The sequence below is a fragment of the Harmonia axyridis genome, chromosome 7, assembly GCF_914767665.1.
Source record: "Harmonia axyridis chromosome 7, icHarAxyr1.1, whole genome shotgun sequence".
NCBI classification, from domain to species: Eukaryota; Metazoa; Arthropoda; class Insecta; order Coleoptera; family Coccinellidae; genus Harmonia; species Harmonia axyridis.
Genome location: NC_059507.1, coordinates 1258098 through 1282195, shown reverse-complemented (window position 1 = coordinate 1282195; position 24098 = coordinate 1258098). Strand labels below are relative to the sequence as shown.

Here is a 24098-nt window from a genome sequence, read left to right as displayed (position 1 = left end):
AACCATCAGAGAACTAATGCTCTTTTCAAATGTACTGAACGATTCAATATTACCTCATCATGGTCACTTACGAAATTGAATGCAGGATCATTAGACAAATAACTCTAGAAAATACTGATGCCTGTTTAAAAGCTTTTGCTATGAATATATTCTAAAATGAAGAAAAATAGAGCAGTCAAGATTCCGAGTATCCAAATTACGAAGGGTCCTTGCATATGACTCATTGTCAATTTAGATACATCTTCTACTTCAGAAGTTATGCCAGCTCTGCCAGTAGAATATTTTGATTCGATAATTTCAAGAAAACCATGATCCCTAAGTTGATTTATAAAGTCTGGAAAACGAGACCATAAAGGATTGCTTCTTAAATAATAAAATAAGTAATAGGATTTTTGTCTAGGTTTCTCCAGCGCGTACATCAAAGATTTTCCATTTTCATCTTGAAACGTACGTTTCATATACTTGGCACAAGTCAAGGACTTGTAAGCTATGGTGTTTTTATTATGAGCGACTAGCGTGGTCCAATTTTCCTCGCTACTATGAACGTAGTGTGATGAAAAGTATTCTCCTAAATCTGGAAACAGCTCGATGATGTTCTCTTTCAGATGCGCTGTATATGTCACAAATAATCCACTGTTAGCAGCGTCTTGGACAGTCAAAATTGAGTGCGCAAAGTAGTTTGGTCCCAATAACAGATAAGTAAAATGCGTTTTGTAAGCGGTATTCAGTAAAAATACGGTGTAGAACAGAATGCCGAAAAAGATCATTTCAGATGTGCGATGGATGTTCACATTTACTGCTTGTTCCAGAAAAATATCGAAAGTAAATCTGGCCACTTCGAAAACTCGACGAATGTTGTGATTCCTATTGAGGATTTTTTTCGTGATCCAGTTAAGTAGAGATATCAGAATTGTGGTGTAAATCCAAGCAAGCCAAACGTCATCAGGAAGAGCTTTGAAAATGTATTTCCAAGGAGGAATTTCTGATTGTCTTGGTACCCACCAGACATCATAATCGTCCACCCATTGTGGATAGAAACCCATCAATGATTCATCGACAAGAAATGGTGTAGTTAAAAAGCTGCAGTCATAATCTGAAGGGTTGTTGAAATATTCTGGACAACCAGCTGTTTTACATATTTTATGGATAATGTTTACGTTGTAATGATCAGCAAACATGTAGGTTACATCGAAGATGATTCCTTTATTATCAGTGCAATCAAAACAGTTCTTAAAAGGCCGCCATATTATGAATTTCGCACAAAATACCAAAGTGGATGGTTTGATATTTTGGGTACTCATTTCAGTCAAGAAGGTATCAACTGATGTTGTGTTCGATGGGTCATGATGAATTGTTTCGATGTTGGAGCAACATGAATTCCATTTCATAAGGTCGAAAAAAAATGCCTTTGAAGCATGATGCAACTCTACGTTTCCAGTTAAATTTGGCCAACTTTCTGTTATGATCAAGTATTTAGCATCAGCACGGTAACTAGTACTGGTTCCCTTTTTGTCCAGAAGTTTCTCTAATTGGGAATAGTCCAGATTAGTCACGTAGAATTCTGGCTTTACATCTGGGTTTAAATCGGGATAACCTAATGTAGCATCGTATCTTGTTGTGGGAAATGCAAAATTCAGTTCCAGATTTATCGTGAAAATACTCGTGATAGGTCTGTTTGATGATAAAATTTGTATCAATAAATTGAGACACGCAGTCAGATTTTTAGCTTGTTGTATATGAGTAAGATTCAACATACTTTCAGGCAGTATCAACGATGGTTATTACTCAACAAGTAAATCAGAGCGAATATTTGGAATAAGCAATTCAATATGTTTGTAAATGAAAAAAAAAACCATCAGAGGGCTAATGCTCTTTTCAAATGTACTGAACGATTCAATATTACCTCTTCATAGTCACTTATGAAATTGAATGTTGGATCATTAGACAAATAATTCTAGAATATGTTGATGCCTGATCAGAAGCCTTTGCGAGCTCGTTCAGAAATAGTTGTATATATTTCAATGTTTAAATTAGTAGTGGTCTTATAATATGTGTCAAATTTCAGCTGAATATCATGAGAAATGCAGAAATGCTACAAGGAAAAACCCAGCGAAAACCAGAGACGTAATATTGAGTCAAGAAACTTCATACGACATATCCCCAATATAGATGGCGACACTATATGGTTAAGTTTCTATGGTTGAAGGTTAGGTTATGTTTTTGAGTTATTAGTGAATATAGTTTGTACCTCTAGATGAAAATATGAATAGTTGTCTGTTGCAATATCCAAGTGAGTACACAACCCCTAACTGAAAGTCAATAGGTACATACCATATGTGGTGTGGACGATTTCTTTTTCCGCCGCCACTGTCGGTGTGATGGATCCTGATGATTCCACCAGTTCATCATCTGAATAGGCATCGTTGATCGTTCCTTGAATCCTATTTTCCAGCGCCTGTAGTTTTTTAGAACCTCTCAGCGATCTATTCAAGAACTCGTTTTGAGCAGCTATCCTTTCTTCTTCTTCTTTCCTCTTCCGAATTTGCTCCTGAGAAAATTTGATTGATTTGAATTTGATCAAGATTATATTATTCAGATGAAAGGGACGAACATAATTACTAATTAAGATTTGTAGTCGTATATAAAAAAGTTCACAAAATAATTTTGAATGACAGTTAAGTGGAGTTGATCGAAATAGCAGACATTGTGAAGATATGGATGAAACATGGCTCCATCATTTCACTCCGGAGTCCAATCGACAGTCAGCTGAGTGGACTGCACACGATGAACCGAATCCAAAGCGAGGAAAACACAACAGTCAGCTGGCAAGGTTATGGCATCAGTATTCTGGGATGCGTAAGGTTTAATTGTCATTGATTACATCCAAAAGGGCCAGACCATCAAGAGCGATTATTATATAGCGTTATTAGATCGTTTGAAGGATGAAATTGTAAAAAACGGCCCCATTTGAAGAAAAAAAGTGCTGTTCCATCAAGAACATGTGCCGTGTCACAAATCAATGAAAATAATGGCAAAATTGAAAGAATTGTGCTTCGAATTGCTTCTGCATCCACCGTATTCGCCAGATCTGGCCCCCAGCGACTTTTTCCTGTTCTCAGACGTCAAAAGAGTGCTCGCTGGAAAGAAATTTAGCGCCGATGAAGAAGTAATCGCCGAAACTGAGATCGATTTTGAAGCGAAAGACAAATCGTACTAAAAAAATGGTATCGAAAAGTTGGAAGATCGCTATAATCGCTGTATCGCCCTCGAAGGCAACTATGTTGAATAATAAAATCTAATTTCGCCAAAAAAATGTGTTTTTCTGTGGTAGACCGGAGACTTTTCAATTGGCCTGTTACAATCACAATTTCAAGCCCCGTTCTTATGTTCACAAAAAAATTGTTATGAAATAACTCACGGAAATAAATAAAAATGGAAAGGAAATACCCAATATTGAAAAAAAAAACGGTATCTGATATATTGTGATGAGTTTTTCACTGTTTCACAAATCAAATTGAGATTATAACCTCATACGCATGACTAGTGATAATTTTATCCATCGTTTTTACCTCTAACCTGGTCTATTTCTCTAAAGCTCAAGTTATCCTCTGGATCGAAACAAACAGAACTCATTATCGACGCAATCACTGAATTTTCACATCAAAATAAATGTTTATACTAAATGCACCACAACTTGACAAACATCTCTCTATTGAAGATATCGAGTTTCGTAATCGTCTAAACAAGCCAATATTGTTATTACCTGTGCATTGTTGATAGTGATGTAAAAACTTGAAGTATTATTGCTCCCCACTGATAACGTTTTTTATTCATTGAGTGGGAGTTTGACCTATACACGTTTGGGAAATTATTGACAAAAGTGTGCAGGTGATTGTTTCAGGGATATCTATATGCGTTAGGTTTTAGGTCGAAGTGAAAATAAAATCATAATTTAGCTTCATTAAAGGAAAGTTTTTGGTGACAATGTGTTATTGTTAAAATTTCAACAAGGTCAGCCAAGGTTTCATCATTCTGCGAAATAAATCAAGGAAAACACCACTCAGGAGCGCACCAAGGATTTTGATTTGGAGGAAATTTGGCATAAAGCTTAAAATTGTTATTAATAGGCTAACTGAAAGGTCCCCGGTCTGATGCATAGATGGCGGTGCTAGTATTAAATCCATATGATTTTTAGTTAGTACCAACCTTCAAACGATATGTGTCAAAATTTGACAGCAGTCCGACCATTAGTTTGTGAGATATTGCGTTGTGAGTGTAGCTACTTTTGTTATTTGAAAAATATGGAGAAAAAGAATTTCGTGTGCTGATAAAATATTGCTTTTTGAAGGGAAAACATACAGTTGAAGCAAAATCTTGGCTTAATGAAGAGTTTCCGTCATTACCATCATTTATTGGTTTGCTAAGTTTAAACTTGGTGAAATGAGCACCGAAGACGGCGAACGCAGTGGACGCCCAAAAGAGGCTGTCACCGACGAAAAAATCAAAAAAGTTCAAAAAATAATTTTAAATGACCGTAAAGTGAAGTTGATCGAGATAGCAGACATTGTGAAGATATCATCTGAACGTGTACATCATATCATTCACGAATATTTGTACATGAGAAAGCTGTGTGCAAAATGGGTGCCTCGCGAGCTCACAATCGATCAAAAGCAATAACGTGTTAATGATTCTGAGCAGTGTTTGAAGCTGTTCGAGTGCGATAAACCTGAATTTTTGCGTCGATATGTGACAATTGATGAAACATGGATCCATCATTTCACTCTGGAGTCCAATCGACAGTCAGCTGAGTGGACTGCACACGATGAACCGAATCCAAAGCGAGGAAAACACAACAGTCAGCTGGCAAGGTTATGGCATTAGTATTCTGCGATTCGCAAGGTATAATATTCATTAATTACCTCCAAAAGGGCTAGACCATCAACAGCGATTATTATATAACGTTATTGGATCGTTTAAAGGATGAAATCGTTAAAAAAAGGCCCATTTGAAGAAAAAAGGTGCTGTTTCATCAAGACAATGCGATGTGTCACAAATCAATGAAAACAATGGCAAAATTGCATGAATTGGGCTTCGAATTGCTTCTGCAACCACCGTATTTGCCTGATCTGGCTCCCAGCGACTTTTTTCTGTTTTCAGACCTCAAAAGAATGCTCGATGGAAAGAAATTTAGCGCCAATGAAGAAGTAATCGCCGAAACTGAGGCCTATTTTGAAGCGAAAGACAAATCGTACTAGAAAAATGGTATCGAAAAGTTGTAAGATCGTTATAATCGCTGTATCGCCCTCGAAGGCAACTATGTTGAATAATAAAATCGAATTTTGCCAAAAAAATGTGTTTTATTAGAGGACTTTTCAATTGGCCTGTTATATTTACTTGTGAGATCTGCCAGGCAGGCAAACACCAACTGCCCCAAGGCTAGAACACCCCTAAATTCCTAACTCTACTAATAAAATCGTTGTGGAGATTTCTCACCTGATACTTTTTGATGCTGTTCAGTTGTTCCCTGGTGGGTTCAGTCACCGCCGTAGGCGTGGCCGGTGTGATGGAGGTGATATTATTATTATTATTATTTGTTATCCTCGCTGGGAGTTGTGGTGCAGGAGCTCTGTTGACTAGCCGTCCATCTTTCTCTATCTTAAGATGATCTCTTGGAGGTGGTACAGGTTTTGAATTTGGTGTTTGAGCTGGGGTTGTCGCAGTTCCGTTAAGACCACTCTGTAATGAATGATGAAATGAAGGAATTGCTGAAAATACAAATGGGGGGAATTCTACTTCCGAGATTTAACTCTAGAGAAGAAAGAGAGAAAGATTCGAATCTTGTAACGGGTGTTTTTTTCGAGGTTTATAACTTTAAGTTGGCATTACTGTTCAAGATGGCAACCGATTTAACAGCTGTCAAGTGATTTATTCTCAGTTTGGTTTGGCAATTCATCATGAATAGACTCACGTCTGAACAACGCTTGCTAATAGTGCTATTTTATTTCGAAAATAATGGTTCTGTGCGGAATACGTATCGCGCACTACGTCCATTTTATTTTCTTTAGCGATGAAGCGCACTTCTGGTTGAATGGCTACGTCAACAAACAAAACTGCCGCATTTGGAGTGAAGCTAATCCTCAAGTGTATGTCGAAACACCCTTATATCCAGAAAAACTGACTGTTTGGTGCGCTTTATGGGCTGGTGGAATCATTGGTCCGTACTTCTTCAAAAACGATGATTGCCAGATCGTTACAGTCAATGGTGATCGTTATAGAGCCATGATTACTAACTTTTTCATTCCTGAATTGAACAACCATGATGTCCAGGAGCTGTGGTTCCAACAAGACCGCGCAACATGTCACACAGCTCGTGCCACAATCGATTTATTGAAAGACACGTTTGGTGACCGCCTAATTTCACGTTTTGGACCTGTGAATTGGCCTCCAAGATCTTGTGATTGAACACCGCTAGACTACTTTCTGTGGGGCGATGTATAGTCATTGGTCTATGCGGATAAGCCACAAACCCTTGACCATTTGGAAGACAACATTCGCCGTGTTATTGCCGATATAGGGCCACAAATGTTGGAAAAAGTCATCGAAAATTGGACGTCCAGATTGGACTACATCCGAGCCAGCCGTGGCGGTTATATGCCAGAAATCATATTGAAAATGTAATGCCACAAGACTATCTTGCGGATAAATAAAATTCATGCCAATCGAATAATCCATCGTTGTTTTATTGCAATTTAAAGTTATATATCTCTAAAAAAAACACCCTTTAGTTATCGCAACACCCGTTATCCTTATTCAAAATCAATTATTGTGTAGAAATTCAATTTACGGGTTTTTTCAAAATTTTCATAAACTGTGGGACCTACGAACAATCGGTGAGCGGTGTCGAAATAAACGATCCTCAATTATCCGAAAATTTTTAGTCGAAAAAATTGACTCAAATTTTCCATACCTAGGCCTTGAAAAAAATTTTTTGTTAGGAAAAATTAAAGAATTTATACCAATATATCGGTTGATTCGATAACGTAGACTACGAAAATGCCTTCAGTTCAGAGATTAGTCATTAGCAAAATCAATAAAACCACGTTGTGGACACCCAAAATTTGCGTATGTTCCCTCTGCCTCTGTTTATCACTCTGAGACCACAACTTCATGTGGTGAATCTATTCAATGGAAGAGTTTATTTTAAAGCGATTTGTTAATGGTAAAAACCGTCGACCGGAAATGCAAGGTAATCCCTTTCCGGTACTACCTACCTGTACAGAAGCAGGTCTCCATTGAATTCTTCCGCTGTGACGCATACCAATGACTGGAGGAGACCAACAGGTTTGTTTCGCGTAAAAAAGGTTCCGTTTATGAATTTTATGACGGGAAGGAGTTCTAAGAATAAGAAGTACCTGTTCTAGAGGGATTTCTTGACTAAAATTGAGGTGTGTAAGTCCCATAATTTTAATTTAGAATTTTTTTGGAATTTATTTCCAGCAGTATTCAAAAAAGATTATTATAAAACGCTTCGTTTTTGTTTTTCATCACAGCTCTCTAACTGGATCTTTATAATAATTTGGATTTTCCTGAAGATTACTAGAGAATTGTTTGAATTTTTCCTTGAAATCCGTAGCAATTACGACAAAATTACAAAAAACCAAAAAGTGTAGTACTGGACCAAAGTTTCTGTTTATATTTTTCTAAACTACTAGCAGTTCACCAAAAAATAAAGTTCTGGAAGAAAGATGCTGGCACTGTTCCAGAAAAAATATCACCCTGTAGATTTGGGTTCAAATTAGCAAATCACATTATGTAAACTTCAAATTGAAATATCTACGCAAATTTTAGCTAAATATCTTGCGACGGAAAGGTGCTATGAGAAAAAAACTTGAAAAAATCATACTTAACACCTTGTATTTCGAAATAACAAAGCCTTTGTTTATAGGACTTTAATTCTTGAAATGATCCCTAGAATTTGTCGTTTTTATATTTACCTGCGATTTAGAAACACCTTGTATATTGTAAGAGACAAAAATTAATTATTTTGATGATATTCTGTTTGAAATACGAATTTCCAAACTTCTGGATTATAGCAAACCAATTGACAGATACTTTTAGTTGAAAAAACAACATATGGGTGCCTTCTGTTGATTGAATAAAAGATAAGGCATCATTTTAACGAATTCAGTTGCCTAATATGACTTCCCATTTCGATAAAGGATGCTTTAATTTTTTTTTCTTCATAGTTACCAGATTCCATCAAATGTGATATTTTAGTAGTAGATAAGTAATAGTACTTTCAACGATAAAGTGGTTAATATCTAGTAGTCTACTCATTATATGGGGTGTTATTTCTAATCGTATCAAATTTCTTCAAGCATGCATCTACGATAGAATAGAAAGTGGATTTGTATATTGTGGTGTTCGTCTTTACCTTGACCGCATTAGCTGATATAGGATATTTTGGGGGAGTTTTTTTTCTTTCTATAAAATTATCCGGTACATCTACGGCACGTTCCTGGTCAGTTTCATTGAATGTTACTCCTAAAAGTCGGTCATACGCTACCTAGTATCAAAAAAATACAAAAAATAAACAGAAAATCACGAAAAAATTGAAGAAAGATACAATAATTGAAAAAAAAATAGCTCCAAAAAATACGAAATAAAAATAAAATTGGTCAGTTTCATTGAATGTTACTCCTAAAAGTCGGTCATATGCTACCTAGTATCGGAAAAATACAAAAATAAACAGTAAATCACGAAAAAATTGAGGTGAGGAAAGATACAATAATTGAAAGAAAATAGCTCCAAAAAATACGAAATAAAAATAAAATTGGTCAGTTTCATTGAATGTTACTCCTAAAAGTCGGTCATATGCTACCTAGTATCAAAAAAATACAAAAATAAACAGTAAGTCACAAAAAAATTGAGGAAAGATACAATAATTGAAAGAAAATAGCTCCGAAAAAATACGAAATAAAAATAAAATTGGCCAGTTCCTGGTCAGTTTCATTGAATGTTACCACTAAAAGTCGGTCATATGCTACCTAGTATCCAAAAAATAAACAGAAAATCACGAAAAAATTGAGAAAAGATACAATAATTGAAAAAAAAATAGCTCCAAAAATACGAAATAAAAATAAAATTGGACTAAAATATCTTAGCTTTGTTTTTGGATAAGGATCCATGCATATATTCCGCTGGATCTATACAGAGTGTTTCTGTAATATAATTTAGGATGTATATGGAACAATTTAGAATATTGAAATTTGCCGGTCAGCTTTGAATTCCTCATGGAAGTTTGGAAAAAGCAGCCTCTACAACATTTTCCCTTAAGACTTTTAAATGCTTCAACATTTTTTGAATAATATGGCACTGTGCTTTCACAAGAATGATAAATGTTTTTTTTTTCCATGAATTGTTTTGGTTCTTAGTTTTTACTTACTGTTAATACTGGTTTGGGTGGGGGATACCTAGGAGGCGTCTTGTTCCTTGCCACAAAACTGTCAGGAACATCGACCGCCATTTCTCTGTGCGGTCCATCACCAGACAACATCATTACCATGCTGTTATAATCTAGGTTGTCATCTAAGTCGTCCGGAGGTTTTTTGACAGGGTCCAAATCTCCGTCTAGGACTACTATGCTGCTGCCAGACCTTCTCCGTGGCCTGAAAAAAATATCTCAAATGAATCGGTTTGATAATTTACAAGAAAACAACGAAAATATTACACAATGGTCTATTTCTTCTTCGAATCTCATAGAAGATCCCGCATTCGAAGCTTTTTCATTGAAAAACGACTTCTCAAGTAAAAAAAAGGATTCAACCTCTTGGGAATCGAACCTGTGGTAGCGAGATTGCTGGCACGGCGTCAAGATAGTGACAGGATTGAAATTTTGCGTATATCAGTAATAAACATAGATAAAGAGAGTAAACGCAATTTTTACATGTCCCCAACATGGTTAGATTACGATGTCGGGTTGTGATATATTTTCAAATCCACAATTTTACTATATCATTAAGAATGTATACTATATTGAATTAAATATATTTATTAGAGTGATTCCCGATCACATATGCAAATTTGAATATTTGGAATCCAATATTTTTCCTAATTGTCGAATTTAAAATAAGCAGAATATTTATTATTTTCTGCATCTACCTGCTGAAATCCAAGGTTTGGCAACTATTGCTCTCCTAGTGTCATCGGTTGTTTCACGTCGTTTGGCGCGCTTGAAGTTTGTTTTCTGAATTTCTGATATATTCAGGTATTTATTTCAATATATTTTGAGTTAATATGACACGTTGATTCACTATGGGACATAAGAAGTGAGTTCTTTGTGGAGAAACTCGCGAATTGAGTGAAATATCGTATCACTGATATGTTTTCATTTCCGCGCGCTTCATGTCTAATTTGATAGTTCATATTGGTGACAAAATTTGCTTACTAAAAATGACATATGCTCCCTCTATCTATATTTATTACTCTGAGGAAATGACAATTTAAAATTCGAAACTTCTGACGCCATGTCAGAATTTTTCAACCGTATTATTGCTTTTTGCAACATAAGACGATACGTCATTCACATCAATAGGAGAGGAGGTTGACTAACACTTCGGTCGAAATTCTTTGGCGGCAACCAAAAACTTCACGTTTACCCAAGGCCCAAACTGTAATAATTCAAAATGACCCATAGTATTCCATTCAAAAGATTGACATTTTACAGTGGCGCCACCCAGTCGGCAAGAAAAAGGATATTGGATGACTCTTGTCCAAGAGAACTTTGACATTACTAGAGCTGATCTCAAATTACATTATAGACCTTTCTAAGGTGTTGATATTTGAGAGAAATGCGGAAAGATAAATTTGTCTAGACGAAACAGCGAATTGTTTTTGGGTTTGAATTGAATGATTGATGATTCGTTTAGTGACTCATATTGATCAAAACATTAGGTATTGGGTGTTTTTTTCGAGGTATATAACTTTAAGTTGGCATTACTGTTCAAGATGGTGACCGATTTAACAGCTGTCAAGTGATTTATTCTCAGTTTGGTTTGGCAATTCATCAGGAATAGACTCACGCATGAACAACGCTTGCAAATAGTGCAATTTTATTTCGAAAATAACGGTATACGTATCGCGCACTACTTCCATTAGCGATGAAGCGCACTTCTGGATGAAAGGCTACGTCAACAAACAAAACTGCCGCATTTGGAGTGAAGCTAATCCTCAAGTGTATGTCGAAACACCGTTCCATCCAGAAAAACTGACTGTTTGGTGCGCTTTATGGGCTGGTGGAATCATTGGTCCGTACTTCTTCAAAAACGATGATGGCCAGAACGTTACAGTCAATGGTGATCGGTATAAAGTCATGATTACTAACTTTTTCATTCCTGAATTGAAAACCATGATGTCCAGGAACTGTGGTTCCAACAAGACGGCGCAACATGTCACACAGCTCGTGCCACAATTGATTTATTGAAAGACACCTTTGGTGACCGCCTAATTTTACGTTTTGAACCTGTGAATTGGCCTCCGAGATCTTGTGATTTAACACCGCTAGACTACTTTCTGTGGGGCTATGTAAAGTCGTTGGTCTATGCGAATAAGCCACAAACCCTTGACCATTTGGAAGACAACATTCGCCGTGTTATTGCCGATGTACGGCCACAAATGTTGGAAAAAGTCATCGAAAATTGGACGTCCAGATTGGACTACATCCGAGCCAGCGGTGGCGGTCATATGCCAGAAATCATATTTAAAATGTAATGCCACAAGATTATCTTGCGGATAAATAAAATGCATGTCAATCGAATAATCCATCTTTGTTTTATTGCAATTTAATGTTCTATAGCTCTAAAAAAACACCCTTTATTTCAATCATTATAAAAACTGAATCATAATTAATTTCTTCTAGGTTTGTTTGCCCTAAATAAATGATCCCAAGTTTGTCTTAAGTTCCTCTTGCTCAAAACTTATCTGTATTCAATCAATTTCTTTCTGAAATTCTCTCCACAGATTGAGAAATGATCTCACACAACACTTCCCAAGAAATAAATCTCACGCGAAAAATACACCATTGTTTCATGCAAATTATAAGATTCCTCATTACGTCCAGCAAATTAAGCACGGAATCAAACGTCTCAGCTAAGTGCATACTCGGTAACAATCTAAAAAAAGACAAGCATTCACAGATGTCATTAAGAGGTACACAGCTTTTCCATATCCTGTTATTTCATTTCTCGTTATTAATTAGTCTACAAGAAATGCATCTTCTAGGTCAGCCTCAAATTGTGCTCTTCACGCGATTATCTTTTAATTTACCATCATTATTATGCTGCGTTTGAACGTTTTTTTGTCGAGGAAGTTTGAGCGAGAATTGTTTATCTGATATCAAGGTTGAGGAAGCTTGGCTGTTTTACTAGTGGATTTTTCGATTCGTGAACTTTTCATTGTATGCTCGAAAGCACTCAAAAATGCGGTTTATATTTATTCAAAGTGGTTTTATTATATGATTTAATTCCATTCAGGTGGACTATTATTATGTAATGTTCTATTATTGGCATCAGATGGACATATGATGACCATATAAATGTAGAACACATGTTTGGGTCATTTCTTATTTGGTTTGCTGAATCTTGAATTGAAAAAAGTAATTGTTGATGATATGTGATTTCAACATGATAGACAAGCTGCTTCAGATGTCCCCATTAATAGAAATCTAACGGATTGAGATCCGGTGAACGGGATAGCCATGACATGAGTCCCTCTTGACAGATCCATTTATTTGGGGTTTATTCATTTAATGAAGCAACTGAAGGGTGTTTTTTTAAAGCTATAGAACTTTAAATTGCAATAAAACAACGATGGATTATTCGATTGACATGAATTGTATTTATACGCAAGATAATCTTGTGACATTACATTTTAAATATGATTTCTAGCATATGACCGCCACGGCTGGCTCGGATGTAGTCCAATCTGGACGTCCAACTTTCGATGACTTTTTCCAACATATGTGGCCGTATATCGGCAATAACACGGCGAATGTTGTCTTCCAAATGGTCAATGGTTTGTGGCTTATCCGCATAGACCAATGACTTTACATAGCCCCACAGAAAGTAGTCTAGCGGTGTTAAATCACAAGATCTTGGAGGCCAATTCACAGGTCCAAAACGTGAAATTAGGCGGTCACCAAACGTGTCTTTCAATAAATCGATTGTGGCACGAGCTGTGTGACATGTTGCGCCGTCTTGTTGGAACCACACCTCCTGGACATCATGGTTGTTCAATTCAGGAATGAAAAAGTTAGTAATCATGGCTCTATACCGATCACCATTGACTGTAACGTTCTGGCCATCATCGTTTTTGAAGAAGTACGGACCAATGATTCCACCAGCCCATAAAGAGCACCGAACAGTCAGTTTTTCTGGATGTAACGGTGTTTCGACATACACTTGAGGATTAGCTTCACTCCAAATGCGGCAGTTTTGTTTGTTGACGTAGCCATTCAACCAGAAGTGCGCTTCATCGCTAAACAAAATAGAATGGACGTAGTGCGCGATAAGTATTCCGCACAGAACTATTATTTTCGAAATAAAATTGCACTATTTGCAAGCGTTGTTCAGGTGTGAGTCTATTCATGATGAATTACCAAACCAAACTGAGAATAAATCACTTGACAGCTGTTAAATCGGTCGCCATCTTGAACAGTAATGCCAACTTAAAGTTATATACCTCGAAAATAAACACCCGTTAGGGTTCTTTGAAGGGACAACATTCTATGAATTGTCTCAAATAAAACGTGAATCCAAATTCAAACATCAGTTGAATAATACAACGTGAGAAATAGAAATTCGATTTTTTGCTTGTGTTCACGCCTAAATACGACCCTGTTTCTCGCCTAACTCCGACTCTGTATACTCAACCCCTGACCCGAACTTCAAGTACCACCAAGACGCTGAAGACGGAACGAAGAGGCAGTATGCAGCTAACAATCTAGGGGTTAACATCTTAATTTTACCCTAATTTCAATATATTTCAACGCTGTATGCTCTTAAGCAATAAACGCAGTTTTTAAGTTTACAATTGAATTTAAAACCACACAATCCCCAACATGGTCCATTCGAGCCACATTTGAATCCAGTGAATTCAGAAAAGCGATACACATTCGAATCCAGTGAATCCAGAAAAGCGATACACATTTGAATCCAGTGAATCCAGAAAAGCGAGCCACATTCAAATCCAGTGAATCCAGAAAAGCGATACACATTTGAATCCAGTGAATCAAGAAAAGCGAGCCACATTTGAATTCAGGGAAATCAGAAAGGCGACACACATTGAAGATTTCAAGCATCCAGACGTCCAGTGAAACTCAATCCTACGCATTCCAATCCAAGGGCGCAGTGGATCACCGCAATCGTCGAAGCGATTCAACTCTAGATCCAGGCATACACACAAGCTGGGCAACTGGAACTACTTCGTGAGGGGTAAATAAAATCCTTCTTTCTCTCTTATACTGTTGCTGATTTTAAGCGATATTGACTTCAACGTCCCATAAGTATCCCACTACTCTTTTCAATATTTCTAATAATCGTTCACATTCCATAATGAATTTAGAAACTCTTAAAAGAAATCGCGGTGCTATTAAATCAAAACTAACGATATTCACGAATTTCTTGAAGGAAATCAAGTCAAAAACAGAATTACTTAGCATTGATTACATACAAATTTCAGAAAGGCTTTTGAAATTTGATAACGTTCTCGAGGAATTTGAGGAAGTTCAGAATCTAATTGAGAATTCATCGGAAGATGAGGAAGTCAATTTTTCAGAAAGAGAATCTTTCACAAATAAGTACTACATGCAAAAGGCGTTCGCTAAATCAATTCTAGATAAAAAAGAATCCGAAGAAAACGCAAGTTCTATCTCAATTCAGAATAATAGTAATAATTATTCAAACTCGATCAAGCTTCCAACTATTGAGCTACCTAAATTTGATGGAAATTATCAAAATTGGTTAGAGTTTCGCGATACATTCGAATCTCTGATAGAGAAAAATCAAGCCATAAATGAAATTCAAAAATTTCATTATCTTCGGGCATCTCTGGAGGGAAGCGCGGTACAGGTGATTCAATCATTAGATTTCTCCGCTACGAATTATGCAGTGGCGTGGAATAGCTTACAAGAACGGTACGATAATAAACGATTACTCGTACACAATCACATTAAATCTATCTTTCACTTTGAAACTATCACGAAAGAATCGAGTGAAAAAATACGTAATCTTTTAGATACAGTTTCGAAAAATCTTCGAGCTCTAGAGCAACTAAACCAGCCCACATGTCATTGGAGCACATTAATAGTTTTTCTCATTCAAACCAAACTAGACTCAGCAACGGTACGCGAGTGGGAAAAATTTAGGGCTGACAAGGATGTTCCAACTTGGGACGATCTGAAAAAATTCCTCAAATCTAGAGCTGATTTTCTCGAAACGATAGAAACGAATCATACGCAAAGGCATATTGAGATAAAATATCAAAGGCACAACACAACTAGAGGTTTTTATACCAGTGGCGCAGAAAACAAACCCAAATGTGTTTTTTGCGCAAAGAATCACTACAGCCAAACATGCGAAAACTTCTTGAAACTTTCTGTGAACAAAAGAAAAGAGCGGATTAAAGAATTGAAATTATGTATGAATTGTCTACGTCCAGGTCACTTCAGCGAACAATGCAGATCTTCAAATTGCAAGAAATGCAATGGCAGACATCATACACAAATTCATTCTGATATAGTTAACGTAAAAACGCCCGATGTCAATACCAATAATTCGTCGTCTACAAATTCAAACAATGCGTTATCATATGCGTTGTCAGCGAACAAGTCAAACTCATGCGTACTCCTCTCCACAGCAATTGCTCATGTCGTGGATAATGAATCAAATCGGCAAAATATCCGAATTCTATTAGATTCCGGTTCGGAATCAAGCTTCATCAGAGCAGACGTCTGCAAACGTCTAAAACTAAGGACTACTCCGGTAAATGTTGAAGTTTGCGGTCTCAATCGTGCGGTTTCCTATATAAAATCTAAATGCTCTGTCGATATTCACGCTCGTAATAATTCATTCTCCACGAATATTCATTGTTACATTCTTCCTGAAATCACAGGAAAAATTCCAGACTCAAAAATATACGATCATCCTCATTTGAACATTCCAGACGATATCAATCTTGCAGATCCAAATTTCCACGAACCAAACACGATTGACATGCTAATAGGTGCAGATTATTTCTATTCGATGTTAAATGTTGGTCAAATCTCGTTAGGTTCAAACCAACCAATTTTACAGAAAACCAGTCTCGGTTGGGTCATTTCAGGACCCATAAGCAAATCAAGGCCTAAGCGCATCGCATGCAATTTCGCACGAACTGCCGATGTTCAAAAACAATCAGCGCGATTTTTGGAAATCGAAGAAATTCTATCCGATAAACCACTGTCAGAGGAGGGGAAGCTGTGTAAAGAGCACTTTGCTCAAAACACACAACTCATTATTTTCGAACGATTTTTAAGTATCAACAGACTCGAAAGATGCATGGCTTATGTTTTGAGATTTGTGAACAACGTTTCAAAAGGTCATAAAAAACAAACCGACACACTGTTTCCTAACGATTTGAAGTCAGCGTGTACGAAACTCATAAAATTAGCTCAACTCGAATCATTTCCCATCGAAGTTAAGAATCTGGAAATGAAACAGAAAACAAATTCAAAGAGTACAATTTTGAGTCTGAATCCCTTTCTTGACGAACACGGAATACTCAGAGTGGGAGGAAGAATTTCACAATCCACGTATGCGTTTGACAAAAAACATCCCGTAATATTGAGCCACAAGCATCATTTCACGAAACTGTTGTTCGAAAATGAACATAGAAAACTACTGCACTCCGGTCCTCAACAATTGCTTTATGTACTTCGCGGAACTTTCTGGCCAACCTCTAGTCGCTCTTTCTCAAGAAAAACCGTACGCCACTGCATGAAGTGTTTTCGGAACAAACCAATGATTGTCCAGCCCATAATGGGCGATCCACCTCTAAAAAGAGTAAAACCGCAACCACCCTTGATTTCAGACTTAAGCAAAGACGCCTTTGTATTAGCACTTCGCAGATTTATATCACGCAAAGGAAAACCTCATAAAATACATTCCGATAATGGAAAAATGCTCGTAGACGCCAATTCTGAAATCCAAAATTTCCTCAAGTTAAAGGAACCAAATTTAACATATGCCCTTTCTTCAGAAGGCATTCAACGGAAATTTATTCCACCTGACTCCCCTCATTTTGGCGGTCTTTGGGAAGCCGGTATAAGATCAACAAAATATCACATGAAAAGAGTGATGGGAAAGGCTCATTTGACGTTTGACGAGCTATATTCATTATTAACGCAAATTGAAGCAACAGTTAACTCCCGTCCACTCACACCTCTTTCCACCAATCCCTCAGACCTTTTACCTCTCACACCTGCACATTTTTCGATCGGGCGACCGCTAACCTCCGCCCCAGATGTCGACTTGAGAGATGTCTCCATGAGCAGATTGTCCTCTTATCAACGCCTGCAACAGTTGAACCAACATTTTTGGGAGAGATGGAGCAAGGAATTCATCTCTGAAACACAACAACTGGTGAAATGGAAAAACTCCCAACAAACCCTGCAAACTGGAACCCTTGTAATGCTCAAAGATGACAATCAACCTCCCCTCGTCCGGAAGCTAGGAAGAATCGAATCCTTGCACCCTGGAAAAGATGGCATCTCCCGAGTAGCAACCATACGAACGTCAACAGGTCTGACGAAGAGAGCCTTCAGTAAGATTTGTCCGCTTCCTGTTGATGTTGAAAGCCAGCCCTTTCAAGGCGGGGGCCATGTTCACGCCTAAATACGACCCTGTTTCTCGCCTAACTCCGACTCTGTATACTCAACCCCTGACCCGAACTTCAAGTACCACCAAGACGCTGAAGACGGAACGAAGAGGCAGTATGCAGCTAACAATCTAGGGGTTAACATCTTAATTTTACCCTAATTTCAATATATTTCAACGCTGTATGCTCTTAAGCAATAAACGCAGTTTTTAAGTTTACAATTGAATTTAAAACCACACAATCCCCAACAGCTTGTTTCACATGAATTGAACAACCGTTATGAATTCGTATCAAATTTTCAGTGAATATTGTCCACTATGTATCGTATTTCTCCGATTCCTTACGTTTCAATGAAAAGATCAAGTAGTAGAGAAATCTCTCAGACTGCACAGCCTACATATAGAATATTTTATCTGCCAATCAATATTCATTGAAACAATGCACTTCACACCTATCTTCAGGATAAAACTGATCCTTTGTTTGAATTTCATTTTCGATTTCAACGTGTGGGCCCATACACACTCATTGGTCGTGAGTCATTTCATGCATATTGAGGTTGGTCCTTGGAATTCCAAATGCCCCAGAGTGTAAGGTATAGCACACATATTTGAATAGGCGCGGTATATACTTGTATTTTTTTGTTTCCGCTTATCATAAGTAGGTACATTTGTATTCTTCAGCGTGGTCGGAGGTTAACATCCTTTAGCTCTCGAGAATAGTAAATATTTCTCTCGATCTTTTATAGTAGACGCGAAGAAGAAGGGATTCGCTTCATTCAATTCAAGCAGATGCCATAAAATAAATAATGGTTTTATCGATACAAAATTTTGCACGATGATGAACATGATTATTAACAGGCCAATTGAAAAGTCCCCGGTCTGCCATAGTTAAACACATTTTTTTTGGCGAAATTTGATTTAATTATTCAACATAGTTGCCTTCGAGGACGATACAGCGATTATAGCGATCTTCCAACTTTTCGATGCCATTTTTGTAGTACGATTTGTCTTTCGCTTCAAAATAGGCCTCATTTTCGGCGATTACTTCTTCATTGGCGCTAAATTTTTTTCCAGCGAGCATTCTTTTGAGCTCTGAGAACAGGAAAAAGTCGCTGTAGGCCAGATCTGGGAAATACGGTGGATGCAGAAGCAATTCGAAGCCCAATTTATTCAATTTTGCCATTGTTTTCATTGATTTGTGACACGGCGCATTGTCTTGATGAACCAGCACCTTTTTTTTTCTTCAAATAGGGCCGTTTTTTAACGATTTCATCATTTAAACGATCCAATAACGTTATATAATAAACGCTGTTGATGCTCAGGTCCTTTTGGAGGTAATAAATGAATATTATACCTTGCGCATCTCAAAATACTGATGGCATAACCTTGCCAGCTGATTGTTGTGTTTTTCTTCGCTGGATTCAGTTCATTGCTTGCAGTCCACTCAGCTGACTGTCGATTGGACTCCAGTGAAATCATGGAGCCATGTTTCATCCATTGTCACATATCGACGCAAAAATTCATGTTTATTGCACTTAAACAGCTTCAAAAACTGCTCTGGATCATAAACACGTTGTTGCTTTTGATCGATTGTGAGCTCGCGCGGCACCCATTTTGCACACAGCTTTCTCATGTACAAATATTCGGGAATGATAAGATCTACACGTTCAAATGAAATCTTAACAATGTCTGCTATCTCGATCAACTTCACTTTACGATCATTCAAAATTATTTTGTGAACTTTTTCGATTTTTTCGTCGGTGACAGCCTCTTTTGGGCGTCCACTGCGTTCGCCGTCTTCGGTGCTCTTTTCACCACGTGCAAACTTAGCATACCAATCAATGATGGTTGATTTTCCTGGTACTGACCAGGGTACTTTTCAATTGGCCTTATACAGACAGAAAATTCAAACTCGATAACAGAGTCATCAATGACGATTCGGGAAAAATTAAAATCCGAAAAGGTGAATCATTTGAATACTAAAAATTCTGAATTTATCAACGAATTCCTACAAAACCTGAAAGGCATTGAAAATACATTAATAGATAAATTATCGAATTCTTGGTATGCATTGATAAACCACGAGAACTCTTTTTCAAGACCATTCGAGCATCTGAGTTGAATATAATAATCATATCGGTATTTACCACAAAGACTTTATTTCTGAACAGTTACATTTCCATACGTTGTGAACTCATGGGAATTCTTGACTCTTGTCAGATTGAATTGAAAAAATTATATGGCAGATTTCAAATTACTTCAAACTGTAATTAGTTTATATGATTCACATGATAGAATTTCATTTACCTATAACAGAATACCTGGGGATGTTTCTAAAATCTGTTTTTGTAAGAAATATTGGCTCTGATTTTGTTATTATATTTATTTGTATTAAATTATTCAGTTGATCTTGTGATAGTAAGTAGTACTTTAGCTTTATCAACACATAATTGTTTTGGTTTTTGATGGATGATTCTTGTAGGAAATTAAACAATAACAAGGTATGTCCTTGTTGTCAAATGTTGTGTTTTTGTTGTCAGAGTCTAGTTCAAAATAGTTGTTTCATTCATCATTCAACAATTTAATACTAATCAACAAAAATGTAATCAATAATATCGAATATTGACGTATTAGAACATTGAAATGTCTTAATAATTGATGGTATAGGTATTCATTTCAAAATTAATTGATTAAATAACTAAGAATGTCTTCGTTGATATATTACTTATACGTATTCCACACGAAACAGCTTGTTAAAGTGAAATTACCACCAAAATTATTTCTGGCATTGGATCCACGATAATATTTCTTAATTTTATGAGATCTCTAATGAAGGTTGAAGTGTGTAGACACTTCGGTAACGTAGCTTTCTCAAAACGAAAACGATGATATTCATCATAAAGCCATTAAAATCTCACCTGTTTGACTATTCGAATTTTGAAATGACATTTAGCGAGAATGATTTATACCGTTTTCTAAAATTGCTTCTTGAACTCAATGTGGATTCAAGTAGCAGTTTTAACACGATAAATGGAAGAATGGAACCGGAAAATACGAATATTCGAAACACACAAAAAATTACAGGCGAAAAATCCTAATATTCAATGGTTATGAAATCTGTTCACGCATTCCTTAATGTTTCATCCTTTTCAACCTTCACGGTGTTCAATTTTTGAGGAATTCCATCATTGCTTGTTGCAACCGACTCGAGACGATTATCTTGGAATTTCAGTTTCTTAAATAATTGGAATTGTGCGATACCATCAGAATGTCATAATCAGATTTTACGTAACTTGGATCAGCTCTTACAAAAAGTTCACAATAGCACAAAGATTACTATCGTTCTTTTTGACAATCTGAAAGTTTCTCGTATCTCTTTCGAAGGAGTTTGAAATATATGATGTAAAACATTTTTTTGAATTGTCTCACCAATAAAATTTGAGAATCCCCATATCCGTTTTGATTTTCATTTGGTACAAAAAACACAAAATTCCAACTGATCCAAAATGACACAAAAACAAACAATCCAGTATAAAAATCACATGCTAGACGTTAATTGACACATATTAACAACACTGGCACTGATATTCTTCTGGAAATCCAAGCTCGAAGGACCAACCACCGTACCAAAGAGGTACCACTTCGAACTAGCAGGTCTCCGAGTCTCGTGAGCCAACGAACAAGTGGGTGTACGTTGTCAGGTACAAAAGAAGTAAGTTTCGACAACTTGGCGGACGTAGCTCGAACGCGCGAATGTTCTGCGAGTCTAACCTTACTTTCGATCGACCAGGTAAATACTTGGGGCATTCCTGGCTCTCCGGAGGTAATATACACCTGAGAAGGTCTACCTTGTACAATGAGAATTATTCGTTGGAGCATGTCTAGAGGAAGAGCCTTTTCAGAAAGATTGTCGTTTCTTGATTTGGCTAGAAGAATGTAAAAAATGCGAATACGTGAGTGGAATAGAAGATTTGTCCGATTGATGTTATGGCACTTTTTCCGTTTCAATCTCGGTGGTTCTCGGAAATTGTGGTTTGTTTCCCTATTCAAGGGTGTGCCATATATCGATCTGCGATGAGAATCTTTTTAAAACCGTTATTTTCTCTTCCGTACTCAACGGAAAAAGCTCAATTTTTATTTTAATATTTTCAGTTCATCGTATATCCCAAAATTAAAAATTCACGAAACAATGAAATTCAAGTGAATTTTGAGACATTTGAAAACAATAACCAGTCGAAATATTTAATATCATACCAGAATAAAAATCAGGAATTCCTTATATCGACTCAAGGAACCAGAACAAAAACAACTCATTCTTTCATTTGACGTTTCAGAATATTTTATTTCCTTTTTCAGGCTACAAAAAGAAATTAGAACAATCACAAAGCAGTCAAGCTGAGTCAGAATAATGAAAATTGCAATCGCTATGAAAATATGTACCAGAGACAACAATGAAACAATCAAAAATATAAAAACAAGTTGAAATATAGAAATACAATAATAAACAGTATAAATACAAAAGCATAAATAAATACATACCAAATCAGAATAATTTAAAACAGTTGAGGTCTGTTTACTGCTTTATTTCAATGTGATATTAGTGTTTTGAATTATTCTGATGAATGTATAATGTATATATTTATTTATCTACCTATATGTATTATATTTGAATATGTTTATTATTATATTTCAACATTTTGAAGCGATTGTAATATTCTTCTTATTCTTTTGTCTCAGCTTGATTGTTATCACTTCTTATTGTAGCTTGAAGAAGGAAATAAACTAATTTACTTTTTCTACATTCATGCAGAAAGCAAAACTTTATTGAACTATATTTAGTGGAAAAAGAACTTTTTTATTGCACTAGTGCAATAAAGTTTTTATTGCACTCATCTGTCATTCTACTTCAACGTGCTGTCATCATGACAAATAAACAACATAAACGTTCAGCCTGAAGGAAATAACGATGTACAGTTACCAAGTACCAGTACGTTTACAGCAGAAACAAATCAAGAAGTGGATTTAAAAAGTACTTCACTACGAAATATTCATATTGAAAATTGCATCAATTGTTCATTCACTTTCAACATTGAGGGTAAAAATAAAGTTTGAGTTAAATTGTTCGTAACGTATTAGTTCCTGTTTCTATGCAAATCGATATTAATAATAAAGTATTCAAGTGGCGCTTTTCATTTTCCTACACCTAGTGCCGCACCTCAATAAATCATTTTTTGCTTTTTGCATGAACGTAGAAAAAATGTTGTATGCAACTCGTGCAAAAAATTGTTTATTGCACTTGTTGCATTAATAACTATCTACTACCCCTTTTTCTAAATTGTTCCGAAAACGGATAAATGACATTTTGTCAAAGTACTTCTATGTTTTTATATCATTTCGCAGACCTGGAAGTTCCAGTTTTGTGTTCATAGAACTGAATTAACAGCAATTTCATATAAAATTACATAAAATACAAATTTGCACAAGCACGCAAAAGTTCTTGATTCACTTCTCATTTTTATATTAATATAACTTATATTAAAGGAGCTCCAATAGTACTTGAAGGTGAGGTGAGACATAAAAGCGGAAACATCTTTTGCTATACATAATAATTCATTGTTCAATTTTTCACACATAAATATGTGGTTTTTTGACTCTGCGCCGAAGGTTAGTTGAAGTCAACGAAATTATTTTATAATTACAAAACAGGTATTGTTCTTTCCAGAATGAAACATCAGATTTTATGGAGAGATAATTGATATATAGACGCTACAGATGTTACATAAAGATCTATTATGAATAAATTTGAATTTCGAAATCTCAAAATTCGTCCAAATATTAAGTGCTCCAATTTTACAAAATCATTTTTTAGCCTTCAGAATTCTTAGATTGGTTTCTGTATCTTAAAAGATTGGCAACCCAAAGCAGCCTATATAATTTTATATTATTTAAGAAAGTTCGATTTTTGGATTCAGCAAGACCTATGGAATTTCCTAATTTTGAACCCTTAAAATAACTTTATTCCATCGAAGAATGAAAAAAATAATTAATAAAAATCTCCCTCACTTTAACGAAGTCCGATCCCACAAAACTACATAATATGCTATAGGTCTGTCTATAATTATGGACAAGCGACAAACTTTCATCATTTTGAAATCACATCTGCGTGATTACTTCTTCAGATTTTCACTC

General features: G+C 36.2%; 1 protein-coding gene across 7 annotated transcripts in view; it reads right to left on the bottom strand.

Moving 5' to 3' along the window:
• The window catches only part of LOC123683881 (protein PALS1), a 74732-nt gene that overhangs the window by 15020 nt on the left and 35614 nt on the right, over positions 1-24098 (bottom strand). For 6 of the 7 annotated variants that reach the window (XM_045622856.1, XM_045622859.1, XM_045622860.1 and 3 more), the window contains 4 exons: positions 9446-9668; positions 8435-8566; positions 5494-5736; positions 2332-2548 (listed from right to left, as the gene is read on the bottom strand). In XM_045622856.1, coding sequence (XP_045478812.1) covers positions 2332-2548; positions 5494-5736; positions 8435-8566; positions 9446-9668 — 815 coding nt within the window. The remainder of the gene's footprint in view (positions 1-2331; positions 2549-5493; positions 5737-8434; positions 8567-9445; positions 9669-24098) is intronic. The other variant, XM_045622857.1, reaches the window with a different exon arrangement.